Below are 21835 nucleotides of genomic sequence, written 5' to 3'. Positions count from 1 at the left end.
CAACATCGTGCCAAAAAACAAGGCGACCTTCAAATGTTCGGCCGCAGATGATGTGTGCGTTGGTCGACGTGATGAGCCAGGTCCAGTGGAATAGGCATGTTGGTCGCACACTGTAGCCTCCTTGGGTTCACGGAGAGGGCTAGCTCCGCTGCAGCTTGAATGAGGATCTTTTGGATAAGGCACATGTACAGAAAAAAAAAAAGGGTGCAACTGCATGCGCATCAGGTGTGTGATCTCATTGCAGGAACCTTCTTCCTTCATACGCACACACGCACGCACGCTGCGTTTTTTTTTCCATTAGAACGTGTCATTTTCATCCACTTGTCATCGGTTTGCGTCTATGCGAACAAGAGAAGAGAAGAGCGAGGCGGAAACCGAGGTCAACCTCACACACACACACAACCAGCGTGGGGAATGATGTTGGATAAAGAAAGCGCACAGAGAGACAAACGGGGGCAAGCGAGCGAGCAACATGGAAACAGCATAGGGGGGGGGGGGGCAACCCGCTTACACTACTGAACGCACAGACTACCCCCCCCACCCTCCAAAAAGAAAGGAAAAGAAGGCATCGAGCAAGACAGAAAGCATTTGCTCTACGACAGTAGCGCATCAGCAAGTAACTGCTACGAAGATAGTAAAACAGACCTACGCCAGCACAGATGCACGCACACACGCACAACACCGCAACAGCACAACAACTGAAAAAAAAGTGAATGCACCAAAAGAAAAAACAGAAGATGTCGTTCGTGCACGCATGTGCATAGAGAGACTCGGGGCCTCAGCGACTGTTATTCAGGCGCTGCTCTTCGTGCCGGACATACAGGCACCAGTCACGGTGATGAAAACCAGTACAAGCACACCCAATACACACACACACACACACACTCACTCACTCACATCCATGGTGCCTTTCTCTTTATTTCCTCTATGGAAACAGACAGCGCTCACGCTTTGCCTTCTTTCTCCCCCCTCCCTCCCTCTTTCGGCGGTTTCTTTTTCGTCGTTTCGCTGTGCTCAGTCCAGTGGACAGCTGCAGGACCACAAAACACACAAAAGCCCCCGGACTCAACCAACAGCCTCGGCATTTGCCGCTCTTCCAGTCCTGTATGTGTCACTACTGCCGCCCCTCAAGCCACTCTAGAGGCGACGCTGTGTCGGAAAGCTGCGGGCGGTGGTGCGGATCTTTTTGGATGCCATTGGCACCTGGTCGAGTTTTCCGTGCCTAGAGGTCGAGGGGCCGCTATGGACGGTGGCGCTGCCTCCGTCGACTATCGACGGAGCTGCAGCGGCAGTTGAAGCTGAACGGATGATGGGGGTGGACCCACCAGCGGTGGCGGGGCCGTTCAACGACTCCTCCACTAAGGAGCGATGCACTTGGTCGCGCAGACGGAGAAGCTGGCTCAGCTTGTCCTTCATCTCACGTAGTACCACCTCCGTCTCGTCGTCGTCGTAGTCGGTGGTGCGCTCCTGCACCTCAATGCTGTCTTGAAGGTGCTGGATCTCCTTCACCATGCTGTCGAGCCGAAGGCGCAGCTTCTCAGCATCCGAGTTGAGCGCTGACGGTGCGTGCGCGTTCGCCATGGACCTTGACTCTTCCACGCAATCACGCGATGTGGCATCCGAAACGGCATCGTAAGACTCATCATCGTCCGTGCTCCGAACATCCGAGTCCAAGCTCGGCCTCTTCGTGGTTACTGAAGCCCCACCGTGATCCTCTGACGCAGCCTTGCAGACCTCCTCTGCCAGCTTCACCTCTTCCTCATCCTTCAACTCATGCGCAAGCGTCTCCGCAATGCTCATCGACGGGGGAAGCCCCATGGAGTCACGGCCAGAGCGACGCAAACGATCCTGCTCTATGCGCAGATGTTTAATGGACTTGCGAGCCTGCGTAATACGATCCTTCAGCTTCGTGATCACCGCCTTCTTCGAGGCGTGCTGCAGACGCTTCTCTAAGAGTGAGATCTCGAAGCGGTGGTTGTCGATGCTGCTTTGCAGCCTGTGCGCGTCTGTGTTGGCCACCTCAGCAGACAAGACGTGCTCGCGCGCGCGCTTTGCGTCGCTGGCGGCAGCCCACGGTGCGTTTGCCTGCACAGAGGCGATGCACTCCTCCAGTTCTTCGAGATCAGAGCGCGACGCAGCAAGGACAGCCATCAGCGTCTCATCGTCTTCGTCACCCGCCTCTTCCATCTGGGACTCCAATGCGGCAATTTCCTTCTTCAGGCGCTCCGCCGCCAAGTGCAGGCCATCGTACTGCTCCGGTGTGCACATGAACTGACCAGCCGATACTGGAGAGGCGGATGTGTCCGCGACGCTCTCCACAGTGTTCGGCGCTTCTTCCGTTATTTCAGCACGCAGAGGGGCTGCGACTCGCCCTATCGACTCGGGCGTGCGGGAGTACGCAGGAGGAGTCGCTGCCCGAGCAGCCACCGTGGACTTCTCTTCGGCAACCTCCTCCGCCTCCAGTTCTTCGGCTGCCGCGGCGTGAGAGGTGCCCAAGGCAGCGGAGTTGTGGGCAGTTGAGTCACTGTTGTGCAGAGAGCGCAGCTTCGACTGCACCTCCCTCAGCTTGCGCTGCAGCTCCTCCTCCATCGCGAGTGCCTCGCGTTCGGCCTTCTTCTGGCGCTCCAGTGCCCTCGCCGCTGCCTCCTGCGCGAGGCGGGCGCGCTCCCGCTGCTGCTCCAGTTCGGCTAAGCGCTTCTCCCGCTGCGCCCTCAGCTGGGCCTCTACCTCGAGAGCCTTGCGCTCCGCCTCCTCGCGAGCCAGTGTGTCACGCAACGTGGCCTGCTCTTCTTGGACTGCGGCAAGCTGATCCTCCAGCTGTTCCACCTTCGTGTTGGCATCCGCCAGCTGGCAGTCCAGTCTCCTCAATACATCGTGCCGACGGGTTTGGACCGTGGCAACGTAACGACGGGCGCGGTCCGCCGCCGAGGACAGTCGATCGTGCAGGGAAGCAAGCTGCTCTAAGCGAGAGGCAGGGGTGGTCGCAGGAGTGTCGCTGAAGGCAGCCATGAGGTCACCCTCGTGTTCCTCCACCTCGGCTTCGTGCTGCTCCACCGCGGCTGAGAGCTCATTCTGCCAAGGTTGACTACCCCCCTTTGGTAACTCATTCGCCGCTGCATCCGCGGATGCACCGTCGTGTACATCGACTGAGTCATCCACCTCGCTCTCTGCGGTCAGAACGTCGTCCTGGGCATCGGTATGCGGCCCCATCGTCACCGCATCGCTGGACGCCACCAGGTCTCCATCCTCATCCTCTACCACCTCGATCACCTCCTCCACCTCCTCACTGCCGTCATCGGCGACAGCGTCAACAGAGGTGGCAGTGACGATGGTGTGATCAGGAGATGACGAAGGGGCCGACCGCGCAGCACTTGCCACTGGTCGCCTCTCTATCATTCGCAGTGCTTCGTTCTCCTTGAACTCCTTCAAGGCCTGCTCGATCTCGTCGTCATCAAAGTCCTCGACGGCACTCCCGTTTTTTGAATACGCCGTCGTGTGCTCCGGCGCCTCCGGGTACTGTGGCTGCCCGCGCGGCACGGCAAAGTTTGGGCCATTCTTAGAGGCCGGCGTGTTTCGCTTCAACTCGCGCATGCGCTCCAGCTCCTGCTCTAGCCGCAGCTGCTCGCAGCGGCCACTCGCCAGTTGGCTCTGCATCTCCTGCGCCTTGTCAACGCTGTCCGTTCCGAGCATGCGGCGTCGCAGCAGCGAGTTCTCCACCTTAATGTTGTGGTATGCGCTGGAGAGCTCCTCGAACTTCTTTTGGTCAAACTTGGCTTCGCTTGGAATCGCAGGAGGTGTCCCTGGCGCCTCGGCGGTGTGCGACTTTGGAATAGAGAACTCACGAATCGTACGGCCTCCGGGATGGCTTGCCTGGCGCAGCGGCGGAACGTTGTCAGCAGCATGCTGCAGCTTCACCGTTTCGTCTCCGTCAATAGCACTCGCGGTCGCCTCGACCGCGCCGAAATAATCGGCCACTGAGTCGCCGCTGTGCTGGCGCATCCGCTGCGCCTTCTTTCCCTTCGCCGGTGTCGCCATAGCGGGACTGCCCATTAGTCGGATGGACTCTGTGAGGGACGGCTCAGCGTCCACGGAAGCCTTGCGGCGGAGTAGCAGGCGGCTAGGTGGGATAGGGTCGTTCGCAGCGCGCGCCACAGGGTCATCGATTGAGATCGCCTTTGGCTCCCCCTTCCCGGTGGTCTGCATCTCGGCCATTTCGACGTACTCGGGAAAGGCCGAGAAGTACAAGAGGTAGTCACGGTCTGACATCATTTCCGGCGTCCAGCCAAAGCGGCGGCAAATCACATCCATTGGCTCCCACGACAAGTGCACGCTCTCGTAGCGGCGGCGAAGAAAATCTTCTTTAGACCAGTCAAGCAGTAAATCCGTGTCGTGCGAGCGGTAGAGCTGCAGATTCGTGCACGCAGCCCTGTCGCGCAACGAGCTCTTCAGCACTGCTGGGCTGATGCTGCGGGAGAGGTGTGACAGCTGCCTGGCCGTGAGAGGGTAGTCCGTGAGCTGTAGCAACGGCCGCACACACTCGTTGACAGCCTCTAGACTGTACCGCCCTGAGGCACGCGTCTCCTTGCGGAAACGGATCATGTTGCGCTCCACTCGGCGTAGCATGTCCATGAAGAACGGGTGGCTGCGGATTTCGGCAAACTCATCCTCGTCGTCCTCCAGTGCTTGGGCCTCCATCTCCTTTGCTGCCGTGCGCTGCGCTGTTTCTGATGCGGGCGAGATGCCGCCCAGTGCACCACTGGACGCCTGCGCTTTCGTGGCCGCACCTGCAGCCGCGTTCTCCTTTTGCTGTAGGCTGCGGACCTCTTCTTTGCTGTAGATACGAGTCACATCCGTGCCATCCATGTCCACAGAAGCGATGGCGGAAGAGTGCCGCCGCGCGGCGCCTGGAGGCGGCGCCACATCGGCTGCATTTAAGATGGGCTTCATGTCGGGTTCACGGAAATTGCTTGTGAAGGAGATGCGCTGGTCTGACTTCTTCTTGAAGAGATCCTGGTACTTGTTCTTGCAGCGCTGCACGGGTTCTTCTGGCTCCGACTCCTCAGTAAACGCATTGTCCTTCACGAACTCTGTTGTGGTGTTTGCTGAGTTAGTGGAGGCAGCAGCAGCACCTGCAGCGGTCCGCTGCCCTTGCAGCATCTCCTTACGCGTTGGGTGACGGTGAGCAGCGCTGCGGCTCTCACACGTGTAGGAACGCTTGTAGTTGCCAAGATCGTCGCTGTACTTGGACCCAAAAAAGCGGCGTGGTGACAGCAGTGTCACAGTCGTAGCACACGACGTCGCAGGGAGGCGGATGGTGCGAGCCGCCAGGTGGGACGCACTGCGCATCATCTTCGAAACGAGGCGAGTGTGGTACAAACAAAAGGCGGCTGCAAAAGAGACAAGGAAGGGGATGCGGCGCTGCGAACCGATCCCAATGCACAGAAGATAGAAGTACAGTGCGCAGCACGAGGAGTGGGAGACGAGAAAGCGAGGGGGGGGGAAAGAGGCCTGAGAATGCGGCAGGGGAAGAGGCGCGCGAAACAAAGAACGATCAAAGGAGTCAAAGTGCGGTGGCGTGCTACTCTGGTGCGAGAGTGATCTATGGAGTGCAGTGGCCAACAAAGAAAGAGAGTGTCGTCTATGGTCGCGTGTAGCTCGGTGGGCACAGCAAGAGGAAAATAAAGTAAGACTCAAAAAAAAAGGTCCAGCGATACACCATAAAAAGAAAGGAAACAAAGGTGCTCAGTGCGCTTCTATGATGACGTTCTTACGTGCTGCCGCTACCAATGCGTAGCCTGTATATCCCCCACCTCCTGCTGCTGCTTTCCGCCTTTTCTATTGACGTGCGAGCCGTCGGAAGACGGGGGGAGGGGAAGGGAGGAAGGGAGGAACAGGGCAAAAAAAAAAAGAAAAGTTGTCTTACTTTTCTTTGTGCTTCTTCGTTTCTCGCTCGCTCTCACTCACTCACAAGTCACAGACGAAGAAAAGGCACTAAAAAAAAAAATAAAAAAAGCGCGGCAAGAAGGAAAGGGGAAATCGCCAACAGAGACCACGGCGATACGCACAGAGGCAAGCAGAACCGATTCTCCTTGTGTGCTCTCTTGTCTTTCTCGATAGTTTGGCTTTGTGTTGGCGGTGTATGCACTGGCACCCTTCTCACGTTACTGGTGCAGATCAGAATTTCATTCGCACATAAGCATCCATGGGTGGGTTAGGGTTAGGGATGCACGTATACGTATAAGGGGTGGAGACCCATGACGTGGATAGAGACGTGGATGCACCGAAGAAAAAGGGCAAGGTCCGAGTCAAAGGGAAGGGAAGCGAGAGGTAGTGAAGAAGCAAGGCAAAAGAAAAGTATTGAGGGCATACGTCAGCAGCAAGAAGCGCAGACACGTGATCGGCCCCTGGTTGCACATACTTGATATCGAGACCTCCGCGGGTGGCAACAGCAACGGGAGAGAAGAGGGATACGCAATGCGCAACGCACCACGAAAACTGTGGGCACAGACAGTCGAGCCTGCAGGCGTCCCACAACGCAACGCAACATGCGCGCGCGTGCCATCCGCCAGTATTGGTTGAGCACAAAAACTCACATATGAACTCTCTCTTTTTGTTGCTGCTGCTGCAGTTGTAGGCACTTGCGCTTCTTTCTCCCGCGTGGACTTCAAAGCACCTCTCTGTACAGCAAGTTGTGGAAAACACCCACCGCAAAACATCACGCCAGGAAAAATATGTAATGTACGCGCGTACAGCGTCTCGTATCACAACGGGAAGAGGAAAGATGAGGAAGAAAAGAGCAAAAAGGTGCGCTCAGGAACAAGCGAGAGAACGGTAAGTGCCGTTGCTCTGCCCCCCCCCCCCTCATCTCCATGCTACCGCTGTCTTCTCCGGGGTATTCACGAAATGAGAGACGCGGATGGCAAACAAGACAAAACAAAGAGAATAACCATGTGTATATCATCGTGTCGGCTCCACCCACCTACTCACCTGTTTCGAGACACCCAGCTGTGGTGGTGGAAGAAGAGGAAGTCTACATCATATCTGGGCATGTGTGTGTCTGTGTGTGTGTGTGGCACTCTAGTCGACCTCACTCTCTGGCTAGTATCTCAGCAAAGTCACAGTAGTATGCTCGATTTGTTCCTGGGTCTCGCATGGCCATCCACATATCGTCCACTTCCTCAGCCGAAAGACATTCGTCACCACTCATCATGGCAGAGCGGAGCTGCGCCTCTTCCAGGTAGCCCTTCTGCTCCGTGTCCAGGGCCTTGAGGGCTCGAAGCAGTGTAGTCTCCTCCTCCCGCACGCACAGTGATGGAGCAAAGCTTACGAGACGCTCCGCAGAGAGTAGCGCAGGACCGTCATCGCTGGCAGACCTTATCGCGGCGCAACCTTCAGTCGAAAACTCATGAAGAGTCGGCCCACCTATCGTTCCCGTCATCATTGCGTCCACTAGAACGTATCCCAGCTTGCGACGGTCGACAAACCCAGTCGACGGGCCATCCTCCTCGACAAGCTCCACGATAGAGGCCACTTGCTGATTCGTCACATTTAGGCCCAAGGCTCGCGCCAGGTACCCTACTTGCAGCGTAGGAAACCACAGCTCCGTCGGCGGGCTTGACAGAGGTGACGGCGAGGCATCCAGAGCAGCAGCAACAGCAGCGCTCGACGAGCGCCCTGCAGCTTCTGTCCCCCACAAGACGGTCGAATTCATGGCGCCTATCACTTGAGCGAGTTCTTCAAACTTTTTTTGGCACTTGGCACGTCGGTTTGCCGAGCGCTGCTTCCCAGTCAAGTACGCGATTGACTCTGGTAGCGCGGCTGCAGCAGCGTCCGCAACGCTGGAGCGTTTTTGAAATTTCCCCTTTGAAGATCCGCCCGTGGTGGTGCGACCATCTTTAAAGCTCTTCGCAGAGCTTTGAGTCTTTGCTGAGACGGACATCGCATTCGTGGCGAGTCGGTTGAGACGCACGTGAACAAAACAAAAAAAAGAAAAAAGGATTACTTGGCACAGAAATGCTGTAGTGACCCACAGTCTTCTCCCCTTCTTGTTGGTCCCACTTCACAGCGAGTAGCAGCGTAGGAAAACGGGCCAGACGATACACGTGAGGATGGTGGTGCAAAGAGAGGAAAAGGCGATGGAAAGAGACAGATCATAAGGCAGACTTGGTGAAGAAACGTCGTGAAGCAAGCAGTGAAGCGCAAAAGAGAGGTACAGAGAAGGAAGATGACGCAGAGAGGCGCGGAGTTTGTGTATCAACGGTGCACGCCAAGGGAGCGGAGCAGTTACCACTCGTCCGTGCTTTCTCTTTGTGAATCAGGCATAGCACAGCAACAACAAAGGCAATTCACACTCGAGCGCTACGATCTTTCCTTCGACTAAAGAACTGTGTGGCTTCCCTATTTTTGGTTTGAGTTTGGTGTTGTGCCTGAGACGTACACAGGGTATAAAAGGCGAGGGTATATTGTTCCTGCATGTCAGTTAGTCTTTTTGGTGTGTACAAGAGGATGGGAGAAGGTGTATGAAGGTATGCGCTACCTACACCATTCCCGCAGCCATTTCTCCGGTGTGTGGAGGGGGGAGTGTGTTGGTGTGTCTTACCCGTGCGTATATTACTGCTAACAGAATCTACAGTAATGTGCAATCAGTCTCTGCAGCCGTCTAGGACCCTGCATGAGAACACAGGGTCGTACAGATGGCGAAACAGCGTGCGTACACGCCTTGCAGCTGCCTTATCAAAAGTAGCCACTCAAGGGCCTCTCCTTCCCTTTTTTTGCCTACCTCTTCCTGTGGGTGTCTGTTTTGACGCTGTACGGCATCATAGTATAAACATCTTCACCAGAAGCTTTGAGATTCGCGCATAGGGCGATGCGTACTGCTCACGCAGCAGCGGTGCGCCACCATAAATGACCTCCGCTAGGCAGTATACAGCCGCAGTGAAGGAAAAGCATGTGATGCTATCGCGAATGGTCAGCGTCGCTGCTTGCTTCGTCACAAGTTCCCCACTTTCCGCGGCACCGCGAGCGCTGTAGCCGTCCAATGTGAGACAAAAGGCGAAGATGTCCCTGAGCTGCTCTCGTGAGATCAGCGGAAGTAACTGACGCTGCCGAGCACACTCCACAAACGCGTCAATGCTCATGCGGGCATCTTCGGTACGACACGTAGGAAGGCACCGTACCGCGTGACGAAAGCACTGTTTTAGCTGCGGCGTGAACTGGCGGAGAGCCCGTTGCACCTCTGTATCATTGCTGTACGTTGCTACAATGTCGGCAAGAGTCGGGGGCGAGGGGCAGACACCTGCCGCTGCCTTCGGCAAGTCTGACGCGGCTAGTGGGTCAGGCGGTTTTGCTGGTGGAGATGGAGCACTAGGGGCAAAGCGAGCAGCCTTGGCGTTGACCAGGAAGGCTCGAGAGGCTTTGCGACGTCGAATGCGGTGCTCCACGGCGGGCAAGAAATGTTGCGAGAGATAAGTGCAGAAGGTCTTGTGTACAGAGGCGCTTTCGTGTCCGTTGTGGACAGCAACACGAAAAACGACGTAAAGCGCACGTGGGAACTCCGTCTTCGTGATTGATCGGAGCCGTTCATGCACAAACAAGTCTCTCCGCGTGGCAACCGGATGGAAAAGAGAGTCGTCGTTGAAGACACGCGGAAGCAGCAAAGTGCTACCATGGCGCCGGTCTGTGCGTTCGCGTCTACCAGCGAAAGGCAAATCGCGCAGAACCGTCATCCACAGCAACTCGGGAAGGAGAGGACGACGCCCGCGATCAAGAGCGCTGTCGCGCACCATCGTGGTGAACTGAGGCAGGTGTATTGCTGGATACAGCAGCTCGGCGTCCGCTACGTGCGACGCTGCGTAGAAATCAAACACTTGCTCCACACGGGGAAGCAGATCCCGTATTGCGTCTCTAGCAGAGAACACATCGCCACCCGCTGCGTCCCTAGTAGCTGAGCACTCTGCGGACAGTACGGAAGGATACGTTACCTTGGCAGTGTCTATTGACCGCGGCGCCGCACCTTCACTAGCTGAGGTGTCCACGGCTCTGGTAGCCGCAGCACATATTAGCTGTTCGCTGGCAAAGTCGGTTGTTTCCTCAGCCCCCAGGAGCTCTTCCGTGCGGAATGCTCCCTCGCATGCTCCAGTGAGACTCCGTATGACCAACTTCCGACGATTCATGCGGGCTACAGAGTAGTCTTCGCGGGTGACGAAAAGTAGCTTAGCCTCGTTGAGCTGGTGGTGCACCTCCGCATCCATGCATTCCAGCTCGGCTTCCAATACCTCTTTCAGCGTTGTCACCTGCCTTCTGAGAGCACTCGCATTATGATGCAACTGTGTAATGCGGGTCTCGGTGGGAATCCAGCAACTCACAGGTCAATACCGATATGAATGTGAACTAGAAAAAAAGAAAATTGACGATGGCATCGATAACGTTGGTGACACTCAGGGTGGTAGGAAAGGGGAAAAAACGGAAATGTACTTCGAATCTAAAAGGGGCTAGGAAAAAAGTAAGATATGTCCTTGCTTAGGCCGTACCTCCTCACCCCACCAGAGGAAAGGGAATAATAATAAAAAAAGAGATGTAGCGCAGTTCGAGAAGAGCGGTATTGTCGTACCCGCTGCACCGTGAACGCTGGAACATATGTGGGCGGCTCTAAAAGAGGGTGTCCACGCCAAGAGAAGGAAGAAGAGTCAGAGGTCGTCTTGAGCATGCTTCGGGTTGGACAGCTCAACCTTATCCACATCACTGACGGACACCTCTCAATGCATCCTTCCCCTCGACTGAGGTATTTGAAAGCGCAGTACGCCCTCAGAGAAACACGTTGACCAATGGTACCGTCCGCCGCATAAGCCCTCTCTCCAACAATGAATGAGCTCAGCAACACCTCGCTAGCTCGTCTGCCCATGACGCACAGAATGTGCTACCATCATTTTGGGGAGAGGTTCGCTTTCAGTTTTGCATTTTTGCATCAAGGTAATGAACATTCTTGGGTAGCACTAATCCATACAGCAGGACGAGTACATCAGAAGAAAGTCTCACACCCACAAGCACACGTGCCTGAAACGAGGAAAAGGCTGAAAGGCAAAGTGTTTTACTTGACAAGAAAGTACAGGGAAAGCCTGACTGGGATTGCTCATACATGTAGCCACAAGTGGCAGCCTTTGAAGACGACACCCATGATTGCCGCTGCCTTCTCTGTATTGAAAATCGGGGGCAAAAACAAGACGTTTAGAAGGGGCATAAGGTGACCATGTACCTGAGTAGCTCATCTACTGAAAAGCATCTTCAGGAAAACATGATCCCTCCATTGTACATATCTGCCCTTTCTATTGTTTGTCCCTCACGCCGAGCCTTGGTTTGTTTCATAACATGCTGCAATACGCCATTTTGAAGAATGCCAATACGCAAAGACATGAGTTTGATCTCAGCCTGCACCTTGACCACCGCTTCCTTCACCTGAATGAGTGGAGTCGTATCCGATATCTTGGCCTGCCTCTCTGCAATATCACGCTTCGTCTGGTCCAGTAGCTCACTGATCTGGTTCAGCTCCACTGACATCTGCTGCACGGTTTGCTGAGCCACGTTAGCTGAATCACGCGAGGTGTTGAGTTCGCGCAGTTTCACGCGGTAATCCTCCACCTGATCAGAGAATTGCTGCGCTAGCGTTTGTTCTCGTTTTTGTATCCGGTCTCGTGACTTATCCATGTCACTCGCAAGGCGCTCAAGCATCTGCTTGACATCAGGGTACATGTTCTCTACAGCTTTGAATAAAACAGTGGCGCTCTCGATACGCGAACGCCAGTCGTCTAGGGAGGATTGGCGCACCTGAAGCAGCGGGGCGACACGCTCCACCTCCATCTTCCACTCTTCTACATCTACTTTGGGCGTTGGAGGACGGTCTGCATCGCTTTTGGCATTTCGACTCCCACTAACAGCGCGCACGTAAACTTCGTCGTCATCGTCGCTGTCGATCACAACGTTATCCTCAATCTCGTCCGCACCCTGCTCGTCCTCGGCGTCTGCTACAGCAGCTAGTTCATCGTATCTGCTCACCTGGCTGTAATCAATTGGCTGAAAATCGTATCCAGCGCCAGAAATCGCTGCATTTACAAGAGCAGAGAGTACAGCCAGAACTGCCTCGCCGCTGCCCTGCTTCAAGCGGGTTGGTGCAATGTTTGGGATTGCGATGTTCATTGAGCGCAGCTCTGCTAGGATCGTCGTCGAGGTGGCGTTCGGGTCATCAAATTGTCCGGGAGCGTCAAGCTGGTGTCCACACAGCTTCATGAGCCATACACATAAGGAGGTAAAGTAGTAAAACTGGGCATTTGGATTGTCTATTGACGAATGACCTAAAAAGTAGTAAGGGTTGAGGGGACTAAAGGGCGGCTTGAAGCTTCGACAAAAGGCGCTTTCGTAACTAAGCATTCGCAACTTGTCGATTATGTCACTCATGGTACTGTCATCCACTCCGAGTGCACTTGTTGCCCCAGTTGCTCCCTCCATGGGCTGCTTTGCTAATGCTGCTGCGTCCTCGGACATCGTTACAGAGAAAAAAAGTTCGGTTCAGAGTGATATTCAAGCGATCGGACTAAGCAAACTAAAGCACTCCAGCCAATAAAGAAATATGCATGATGTATGAAAAAGGTATAGTTGAGACAGCAAAACACATTATTTACCAGGCTCTGGCATTATTGTCGCAGCAATCGCATCACGATACACATTTTTGCAGCACAACGTAGACGCGGTAACCATAAACAACAGAAGATTGCACATCAGATCTTTTTTCTTCATATTTCAGCGCGCCTACTACCGAAGGAGAAAGAAACACCGATTGCGTTCGAACTAGGCACAGCAAACACTGTGTAAGTCCTCACTGATCTCCAGCTAAGAAGAGCTTACCCAATAGTCTTTTTTTTTTCACTGTTGTATTGTGTCGGCTTCGTGTGAAGCACCAAAAAGCTAGTATACATGAACAGAAGCCTCTGAGACTACATGGAGAACAATTCAAATTAAATAATAATAATAATTTCAACCTTTTTTTTTTTCTGTTGACTCATATAGAGTTTCAAAAAAAAAAAAAGAAATGAAGACACACTAACGAGCTGTATCGTACCTCCTTTTTTATCACGGAGGTAGAAATGGCAAACGAAATGTATCTCTCAGTTTAAACACATCTGTGCTCACTCATCGTCTTCGTACCTGGAGAAGAAAAACTTGTAGCTCTCCACGGTATCTTGCTGCAGCGTACCGCAAGTATGAGGAGAGGAGGCCATTGACGAAACAAGCGTCCAGCCACCCTCCTCCTCGAGTGCATCCAGTAAAAGAACCATCAAGCGCGACACACCCTCGGAGTCGCAGAATTGACCGTCCAGTTTAATCCTCCAGTGATCAGGATTCGACAAGTACTCGAACTTTGGCTGACTGTTGCGAATACTCCGAGTAGACGTTGTCGAGGCAGGAAGTACGCTGTTGAGTCTCTCGATAGTGTTCTCTTGCACTGGGCCGAGTATTTGAATCTCGGGGGAGTTGAAGAACATGTTGACGATCAGATTGCGAGACATTGCCAAAGCGAGAAAATTGCGAATCGCGGTGGGGCCGTTTGGGGATGCTGCGTTTTGTTTTCTATTCTGGAGAAAGGTGATTGCAATGAATGCGTATCGTTACCTGGGTGTCATCTCAGAAACAAAGAAAGACAAACATGCGCAGGACAAAAGTGATAGATACTCATCTGAAGAAAACTCCTCAACACCAAGCCTATGTGAGCTGTAGGTGATTGTTAGCAAGGGGTGTAAATCATGGCTAAAAAAAAGCCATAGCCTCCCTCTTACCTGTTATTCAATTGTCGATTTTATTCTAGCACAGTTCCTTGCTTTCATAGTACACTGGTCAGCCAGTGAATTCTGCTTAACTAAAGAACAAAGTTGACCTTTCTCGATATAAGAACACTCAGAGATGTTGTATGCTGATTGTCTAAGGTGTAAAAAACTGCAGCGTTTTCGCCCACGATGAGCAAGTTTCGCGTAGTATGTTGACTATAACACGCTCATTATCATTCTGCGCAGCACCATTTCTGATTAAGGTAGCTGCCTGTAACGCCTCTTCCCATCGGTTCTGAGAAAGGAGTGTGCTCGCGAGTCGGTCGAGATTGGTGATGCTGTTCATCCATGAGGGAGTCTCCACTGCATTCGAAGATGATACTAACACCGACAGAGAGGAAATAAAAGTAGGTATTTTCAAATCGTAGTCGGCACAAAAAGCAGATATCAGCTTTTGGAGATCCCTCTCTTTCACTAGAGCGGCCTTCTCACACACAACGCATTCAAACCGAGCAAGATCTTTGTCCATCCAAGTTTGGTCAGACGACACAAGCAGCCGACAAGCCGATTCGAAAAGCTTTACGGATATTGCAGCGGGACCGAACGAGCACAGCAGCTCTAGACAGCTCATTGTAAGACTGTAGTCGCTTGTTGCTATGGCGCAGTGAAGAAGTGAGCGGACCAGCGAAGGTGATGTGCGAAATCCCAGTTCGCGGTGACTCGTTTCAATTACATCTCCGTACGCTTCACCGTCGTGTACAAGTCGAGCAATTCTGTATTCGTATAGCTTCTGCTTCGTCTCACGATCAACAAGCTGCTCTAGGTTGTGTAGTATTCTAACAGCTTCTTTCCACTCCCGCTTTGAAGGACATGCGCGAGCAACTGCAGAAACGAATCCACAGTACGCTGGCTTTTCCTCTTTCGGTAGAAAAGCTGGGTTTGATGCCATTTGGTGGGAATCGTTGTCTTCCCTTTTGCTCAGTAGTGAAGTATAACCCGGTGCAAGAGTGTTGTTTCTCGGCGCAACGTCAGCTCGACACTGGCGGAGAAAGTCTGCTAGCTGCAGCGTCTGCTGCCAAAGTCCTCTGGCTACAAGGCATTGACCTAGAGCTTCACTTAGTTCACATGCGACTCCGCTGTCCTTGTTGAGGTCAAGGAGTTTCACGGCTGTCTGCCATTGGCTGTGATTTACCAGTGCCTTGAGAAGGAGCGCTGTTGCTGGCACGTTCTCAGCATCGAAAATTGATGTCCACCGTTTTAGTTCATTTGTGTCCCCGACATTCTTTGAAAAAAGCAGCCCGATTCGTTGTGAGTGCTCAATGTCTAATGGAGAACCACACTCGAGCAGGGCGCGTCGGAAATGTTTTAGTGCATTTTCCCATGTGGTAGCTAGCAAATGCGATGATGATGCGAGAGAACTACCGGTTGTGCTAAGCAACATGTGACTTGACGCTTTCATCTCTCTTGCACACTCTAGAACAACTCTTTAAGTTCATGCACCACTATTGGAGTACGCAATCCATCATGACCAAAGTAAGAAGTAAGAGCACATGTTAATAGAAATAAGCTCAAAGCAGCGCAACAGAGCTATGAAGATTATGTCACATGTAATGACGGTACCACGGTGCAGCTTTAGCCAGCGCGTATGTGTATGTTGCCATGACGGTCGAGGGAGAAATGGTGAAGGCTTCAGGGAGATAGTTCACGGAGCGCAATGCACACCAGTACCTCTCAGCAGGTTTGAGTGCTGCCGATCCGAAAGGTGGGGGCGAAAGCGTCCGTGAAATTATCACAAAAATGACGGTGTCCTGACTGAATAGGATTCTACAGTAAGTTTCGCCTGGCAAGCAGTCTCTCTCTCGCTTTATACCCTGTGCCACTCTTGGCAAGAGAGAATACTCTTTGAATTTTAGAGTTTTCTCTGATCCACTGGATCCGGCAACTGGAATCGGGCTCGCTTTCGTCACTCACCAGTTTGTTATTCATTCAAAACGGCTAAGCGGGGGAAGGGGGCGAGGGGAATGTATGAAACCTACCCTCTCATGGTCCTTCGCCAGGATTTGTGCATGTTGTCGCCGCATCCTTTCTCCGCGCAGCTGGAGTCAGGCATACCGCAGGGGGGGGGGAGAGAGAACCACACTTGCATGCTCCCTTTTAAATTGAACTGTTTGCAGGGCTGCACATTACGTGGCTTCTCTTTGGCACTTTTCATTTTGAAAAGTCAACAGGAATACGATTGTAAGCTAAAAAAATTGCCAATGATTACGCGCTGCTCGGTCCCGGTGCTGAAGACAGAATTTGCGCTTGCGCGGGCAGTTGAAGTGAATGACATGCGCACTATGATGTGTTCTTCGCCTTCCATGACGATGTCGCCTAGCCCTGCCAGCCGTGGTGAAGTCAGGAAAGCTGAGCGACTGCAGTAAACCCTCGAGTGCAGGTGCATCTCGGTGAATGACATTACCTGTGGACTTGCAAAAGATCACTTCGCACGGGGCAAATAGATCAGCAGACGACTTCCACTGCTTCACTCAGGGTAGTGTGGTACGTGAGGAAATGAAGTGCTCGGACTTTGTTGCCACGTCACAGATTTCTCTGATCTTTCATTCACACTTGCCATCGCCTTACTAAATGAAGAGTTTCAGCGTTTCCTGTTTTCTGGCACGGAGCACCTAGTTTTTTTTCCTTTTAGAGGTACCATGCAATATCTATGTTACCCTCAGCTACCTGCGACCGAAGTTCTGTATTTCTGAAATGCATTAATACTGTGACGGTAATTAGAGCTACATCTCCTCAATACTTTTCTCTCCAAATTCAACTCAGCGCCTCTTGAGTTCGACTTCCTGCTTGCACGAGAATGCGTTTGCCAGTGAATATCACGCAATTTTGAATGCGGAGTTACTTCAACTTTGAAGCAGCTTCGAAATTCCCGAACACTTTGAACACCACTTTACACCTCACTGTCCTCCAATACCATAGCATACATGTGAATGTCTTTGTGACTCTTAGATCTGTGGATTACTGTTTTTCTGGCAATAAGGATACGACACGATGCTTTCTAGATTGATGTTAAAATACTTGCACATGATACCACTAAGATGTCCTCAAGCTGTCCCTCTTACACTTGTTTCTTTGCAACCTTCTAGATCGGTTAATGGTCCGTGACAAGAAGGAGCTTCTCAGGTCGGTATCAAGGCCCGCACCCACTATCTAAAGAAGCCCGGCAACCCCCCTCTCCCTGCCCAATGCCGCACCGCTTCTGGTGGTGACAGGGGGTCCAGCGCCCACGACGCAGGGATGTCAGGGCGGTGTTTCGCTGCTGATGTCGGCGGCCGGGTCCTGGACGGCGCTGCATCGGAGCGGCCTGCGGCCAGTAGCGTGTTTGCGCCACCCGTATGGTGGGCGGGGTGCCGGCGCGATGTGGGGGCGTGGGGTGGGTGTGGAGTGGGGCAGGGGCCGTGTCGGGGTGGCTGGGCTGGCGCATTGCTGTGGCGCGTGTCTCGCCCAGCTTCGCGCGACGCAATGGGCCTGCGACAGGCCCGGTGTAGAGCGGATCTGAACTTAAGTTGTACAGCAGTAGATAGAAGTGTTTTTAAAGGAAGTGATTCTTTGATCTAAAAATGATGTATAATGCAGTGCACAGAGAAGTGCTAGAGTGAAGAGTTATGTGTAGTCTGTGGTGCGCATATGTAGATGAGTGTTAAGCCGTTGATTGTAAATGGTTTGCATCGACATTAGAAGCCCTATTTCGCTGTATATGTATCTTGACAACTGTGGAAACTGTCTTTTATAGAAGAGGAAACACACAAGCATAGCGTATTGTATTTGGTACACCGGGCCAAGCCTTAAGGTTCTTGCTGCGCGTATGTCAACGAGGATTAATCTCAGATTGAGTTCCGCTTCAGGATCTGACATCGCTACTCGCCAGGACAGAATGAATCTATAGCTGCAGAACATTTAGCAATCACTGTTGTGTAACTTGTGTGTGGAATTTCACATGGTCACAGAGTACAGGTGTATGTGCTCTTTTGGATCATGCGATACGCTGACATATGAATCAGCACCATTTATGTGCCTTTTTTTTGCGTTGCTGCTTTGTAAAGCAGCTCTTACTTATGACATTTCGCTGCATGTGATTGACTTCTTGAACTAATCCCTATGGTTATATATATTCTTGCTTATTTTTTCTTCTGTTTTACTTGTGGCTTTATAATGTCTTATCTGTTCATAGCACGAGCTACTCAGGTAGCTGGATTTTCTTTACATTCCACTCTCAGGCGTCACGATGCGCTACACAACTAGAGTTCTGGACCAGACTACTGGTCCACACAAAGCGTACAAGTACACATACATGCCTGACCCGCGCAAGCTCGCCCCTATAGAAACATCAATGCGCTCCGAAGTACTGCCCGTTGTGATTCGGCCACCAACGTCGTATGTGCCAAACCATGAGGTGTTTTTGGAAAAGGTTGATGTCCATCGTTTAGCCCCAACAAGCGATTTCAAAGCAACATTCAAAGATTGGAATGACTTGATGACGTGTAGCAAACGCGAGCTCCGCACACGCGGTGTTCCACTTCTTACGCGCCGTGCTATCCGTGCTGCAGTTCTGGCTTTTCAAAACGGTAACCCCCCTGAGCGCTTTGATACGAAGGAGGAATGGCTATATTATAAACAATTCAAAACGAAAGACTATAGCTATCGCATAGTGCCGGAGTTACCAGAGAAGTACCGCCCTCATCAGAACGGCATCGATCAGGCCCCTGTTCCTAACTATAATGAAATCAATCAGATGCCGGAATGGGCTGTGAAAGAAGAAAAACGACTTGCTGAGAAAAGCGGTGCAGCACGCAAATAGGTATTTTCACATGAGTACCTCCAGTTTCTCTTGGTGGTGTGTGGAGAGGAAAGCGGATACAAAAGACAAAGCAACAACAAAGACGCTAGTCAGTCTTCCTTTTTCCTGCATAGGGACCTAAGTGTGGAAAATAGTGAAAACTGCTGTACTTCACTCTGATTGTCAATCATGCTGCTTGGCAGTTGAGAGCACTCGTGCTTCTCGGCTATCTGAAGAGCTATTTAGTCTGTTTTAAAAAACACTATTGTCGAGCACCTTTGCAAGTACCAAACTCCTCGCATCGTGGTCAAAAATGCGATATGGAATCTATATGCACACCTGCCTAGTTTTCCTTTTCCCCCAAATGCTTTTTTGCAGTAGTATTGCTTATTTTTCTCCATCAGCCTTTCAAACTTATCGCTTTGGTTGTCGAAGCTTTAGAACATCAGCTTGGTGACGGTTGTGGTTTTTCATAGAACTACCAAAGAAAAGGAGGAAAGTAATCGATAAAATGCCGTCTCCAAATGAGAGTGTCGCTTATGAAAGCGACAGCGACGTTTCTGAGATGGACCCTGAATCGGATATTCTCGCACCAGTGCAGCGCCGTATCGAAGAGCAGCTGCGGAAACACTTGCAGGAGCTATCGCAACAGATCCATGAGACGAAGAATGAACTGTCAGGTGTCGAAAAAGAGCGCGAAAGCTGTGGTGTGGACCTCTACAATGCCCAACAGCATCTGGCAACACTGCAAAAGACCCTGGAGGGGTACCACGAGAAGCACGCAGCAATTCAGCAGCAACACGATGATAGGCTGCGTGCCCGTGAGGAGCTCTCTGCTGCGGCAGAGGGCGCTCAGAAGAAGGTTGACGACCTGCAAAAACAGTATACCCGCCACCACAACGAGCTGACGAAGCTGACGGAGACGCTGATGAAGGTGGAGCGGTTCAATCGAGAATTGAAGGATGAGGTGGAGCTTGAGCGTCGCGCGGCTCACAAGACGGAGGACGATATCACCAACCTGGAGAAGGCAAAGCTACGACAAGATTCACTCATCCTCTCCATGCAGGAGCGCATCAAGGCACTCGAGAACGAGAGTGCAACGCTAGATGAACAGATAGACAGCCAGCGTGAGGAAACAAAGCGCGCTCGCGAAACATTGGCCGATGCAACATCGGAAATGGAGGCCATTGTTATCGAGAAGAAGCAGCTCGTTCAGCAGTGGCGAAGCTCTCTTATCGGCATGCAGCGACGGCAGGATGCAGTGCGGAAGACCGAAGAGGCGCTGCAACAACAGAAAAATGAACTCCTTGTACTCGAGAACGAGATCACTGGCTACCGCCGTGACATTCGCACGAAACAGGCAGAAAATGCGAAACTCACTGCGTTCATGTCTCGCATTGACAATGAAATCATCATATTGGAAACGCAGATGGATGGGCTGCTGACGAAGAAGGAGGAAGCCACTAAAGCATATGCACTCTTGGAAAAGAGCATTGCAAATACAATCCAAGAGCGCAAGGCTCAGGAGCAGAAAATGAAAGACAAGGTAGCTGAGCTATCAGAGGTGGAAAAGCAGATTGCAAAGCACGCCAAGGCCATCGTTGAAATGGAGAATGAGGTGTTGGTGCATCTGAGCAAGGAGTGCACCTTGAAGCAGGAGAGCCAAGGAGCGCTGCTGGAGATTCGAACGATCAAGGACTCTATCCGCGCAAAGGAGCAACAGGTAACTCAGATGGAGAACGAACTGGCGCGAATTCGCGTGGATACACTGCAGTCGAAAGCGTACAACGAAACGCTTGCAACCTCTCTTGCTGACCTTGAGAAGGAACTGCAGTCGCGTAGTGCGATGGTAGAGAAGATGCAGGTCGACATTCGCCGCCGAAACGATGAGATCGATCGCAAGCAAAACCAGCTTGACCAGCTCAATCATCAATACGAGCGGATTCTAGCAGCGCACAACGATATGCAGGGCGATCATGTCGGACCCCTCGAGGCGACAATCAACAGTCTTTCCAAGGCCATTGCCTCTAAATCTAGCGAGAACGAGGCACTACAACAGGAGTGGATTCGGTTGCAAACCGAGTTGGTTAACTACAAGAACACCATGAATGACATCAACGAAGCCATCCTCGATGCACAGACGAAGGCGACCATTCTGGCCCAGAAAAAGGACCGCCTTCTTGCCAACATCAGCGAAGGAAAGCAGCAGGTTGCGAACTTGCAGAACAAGTCAAACGCAATGCATCTAGAAATGAAGCAGGTAAACACGCTGCTCAGCCACAGTAATGGCGCACAGCGAAACGCCTCTGATGACGTGTTCTTTCTTGAAAACGATCTGGTTCGACGACTTGAGGAGAGGAAGCGTGAAGCCATTCAGCTCGAGAAGAAGGTAGATGAAACCCGTCAGAGCAAGTCGGACATTGTCGAGCAGATCCTCTCCTGCGAGCGGGACATCATGTTCTGGGAGCGGAAGCTGCAGGTTGCTCGGGAAACAGAGATGGCGCTGGACCCCACAATCGGGTGTGCCGAGATGGAAAAGATGAAGAAGGAGATCACATTCATGGAGCAGCGTATGTCGCAGCTGCAGCGCGAGCAGAAATTCCTCATCGAGGAGATGCGAAAGATGATCGACCATCGCGATGCCATTCGGACGAAAGGCAAGGCAATTCAGATAGCGTCTCAGAAGAACAAGAACGGCGCAACTAGGGTCGCTGTGGAAAAGGAGAACACTCGCCTATTCAAGGAACTGAATGCGAAGCGGCAGGAGTCGCGCACGAAAGAGAAACTAATCAAGGAGAGCATGGCAGAGATGGATCGCATCGCAGCGGATGTGGACCGTACCCAGCACGAAATACAGAACCTAGACGCTCAGATTGAGGATTTGCAGGGTCAAATCGCTGCGGCTAAGAAAGAGCGAACGCGCGCTGAAGACGAGAAGCGACTGCGGCAGAACAACCTCCAACGGTTGCGGGATGGTGAGGCAGGCACGTACCGGCTCTTGTGCTACCCCGAGGAGTCCGCGACGGAGGCAGCGCGGCTGGATGAGGGCCGCCTGGCGGTGGCAAATGTCATAGAGGAGTTGTCGGCGCAGTTCCCAGACCTTGCTCCGTCCTTGCAGGACTTGATGACAAGCATCTGACAGAGCCACGCATCTACGATGTGAGGTTACACAGGAGGTGATATGGGGCAG

At 52.4% G+C, this 21835-nt stretch overlaps 8 protein-coding genes across 8 annotated transcripts, besides 1 other annotated feature; 2 read left to right on the top strand and 6 right to left on the bottom strand.

The window, feature by feature from the left end:
* Window positions 1-1137: 1137 nt before the first annotated feature.
* Window positions 1138-5349, bottom strand: LPMP_330700 (hypothetical protein; the record flags this gene model as incomplete). The annotated part of the gene is made up of 1 exon (XM_010703861.1): window positions 1138-5349. The coding sequence occupies one exon, from the start codon at window positions 5347-5349 to the stop codon at window positions 1138-1140; it is 4212 nt and encodes a 1403-aa protein (XP_010702163.1).
* Window positions 5350-7087: 1738 nt separating this feature from the next.
* Window positions 7088-7441, bottom strand: LPMP_330690 (hypothetical protein; the record flags this gene model as incomplete). The annotated part of the gene is made up of 1 exon (XM_010703860.1): window positions 7088-7441. One exon carries the CDS (start codon window positions 7439-7441, stop codon window positions 7088-7090), a length of 354 nt encoding a protein of 117 aa, XP_010702162.1.
* Window positions 7442-8816: 1375 nt separating this feature from the next.
* Window positions 8817-10250, bottom strand: LPMP_330680 (hypothetical protein; the record flags this gene model as incomplete). Its single annotated transcript, XM_010703859.1, has 1 exon — window positions 8817-10250. The coding sequence occupies one exon, from the start codon at window positions 10248-10250 to the stop codon at window positions 8817-8819; it is 1434 nt and encodes a 477-aa protein (XP_010702161.1).
* A 1030-nt stretch (window positions 10251-11280) lies between these two features.
* Window positions 11281-12189, bottom strand: LPMP_330670 (hypothetical protein; the record flags this gene model as incomplete). The annotated part of the gene is made up of 1 exon (XM_010703858.1): window positions 11281-12189. The coding sequence occupies one exon, from the start codon at window positions 12187-12189 to the stop codon at window positions 11281-11283; it is 909 nt and encodes a 302-aa protein (XP_010702160.1).
* Window positions 12190-13175: 986 nt separating this feature from the next.
* LPMP_330660 (hypothetical protein) lies at window positions 13176-13556 on the bottom strand (the record flags this gene model as incomplete). Its single annotated transcript, XM_010703857.1, has 1 exon — window positions 13176-13556. One exon carries the CDS (start codon window positions 13554-13556, stop codon window positions 13176-13178), a length of 381 nt encoding a protein of 126 aa, XP_010702159.1.
* Window positions 13557-13965: 409 nt separating this feature from the next.
* On the bottom strand, window positions 13966-15270 carry LPMP_330650 (hypothetical protein; the record flags this gene model as incomplete). The annotated part of the gene is made up of 1 exon (XM_010703856.1): window positions 13966-15270. One exon carries the CDS (start codon window positions 15268-15270, stop codon window positions 13966-13968), a length of 1305 nt encoding a protein of 434 aa, XP_010702158.1.
* A 1753-nt stretch (window positions 15271-17023) lies between these two features.
* Window positions 17024-17399: a repeat region.
* A 694-nt stretch (window positions 17400-18093) lies between these two features.
* On the top strand, window positions 18094-18666 carry LPMP_330640 (hypothetical protein; the record flags this gene model as incomplete). The annotated part of the gene is made up of 1 exon (XM_010703855.1): window positions 18094-18666. One exon carries the CDS (start codon window positions 18094-18096, stop codon window positions 18664-18666), a length of 573 nt encoding a protein of 190 aa, XP_010702157.1.
* Window positions 18667-19156: 490 nt separating this feature from the next.
* On the top strand, window positions 19157-21784 carry LPMP_330630 (hypothetical protein; the record flags this gene model as incomplete). The annotated part of the gene is made up of 1 exon (XM_010703854.1): window positions 19157-21784. One exon carries the CDS (start codon window positions 19157-19159, stop codon window positions 21782-21784), a length of 2628 nt encoding a protein of 875 aa, XP_010702156.1.
* Window positions 21785-21835: the final 51 nt, after the last annotated feature.

Source organism: Leishmania panamensis (genome assembly GCF_000755165.1).
Source record: "Leishmania panamensis strain MHOM/PA/94/PSC-1 chromosome 33 sequence".
Classification (NCBI taxonomy): domain Eukaryota; phylum Euglenozoa; class Kinetoplastea; order Trypanosomatida; family Trypanosomatidae; genus Leishmania; species Leishmania panamensis.
Note: the sequence above shows the minus strand (reverse complement) of the source record. Positions and strands in the feature narration are given on the sequence as shown.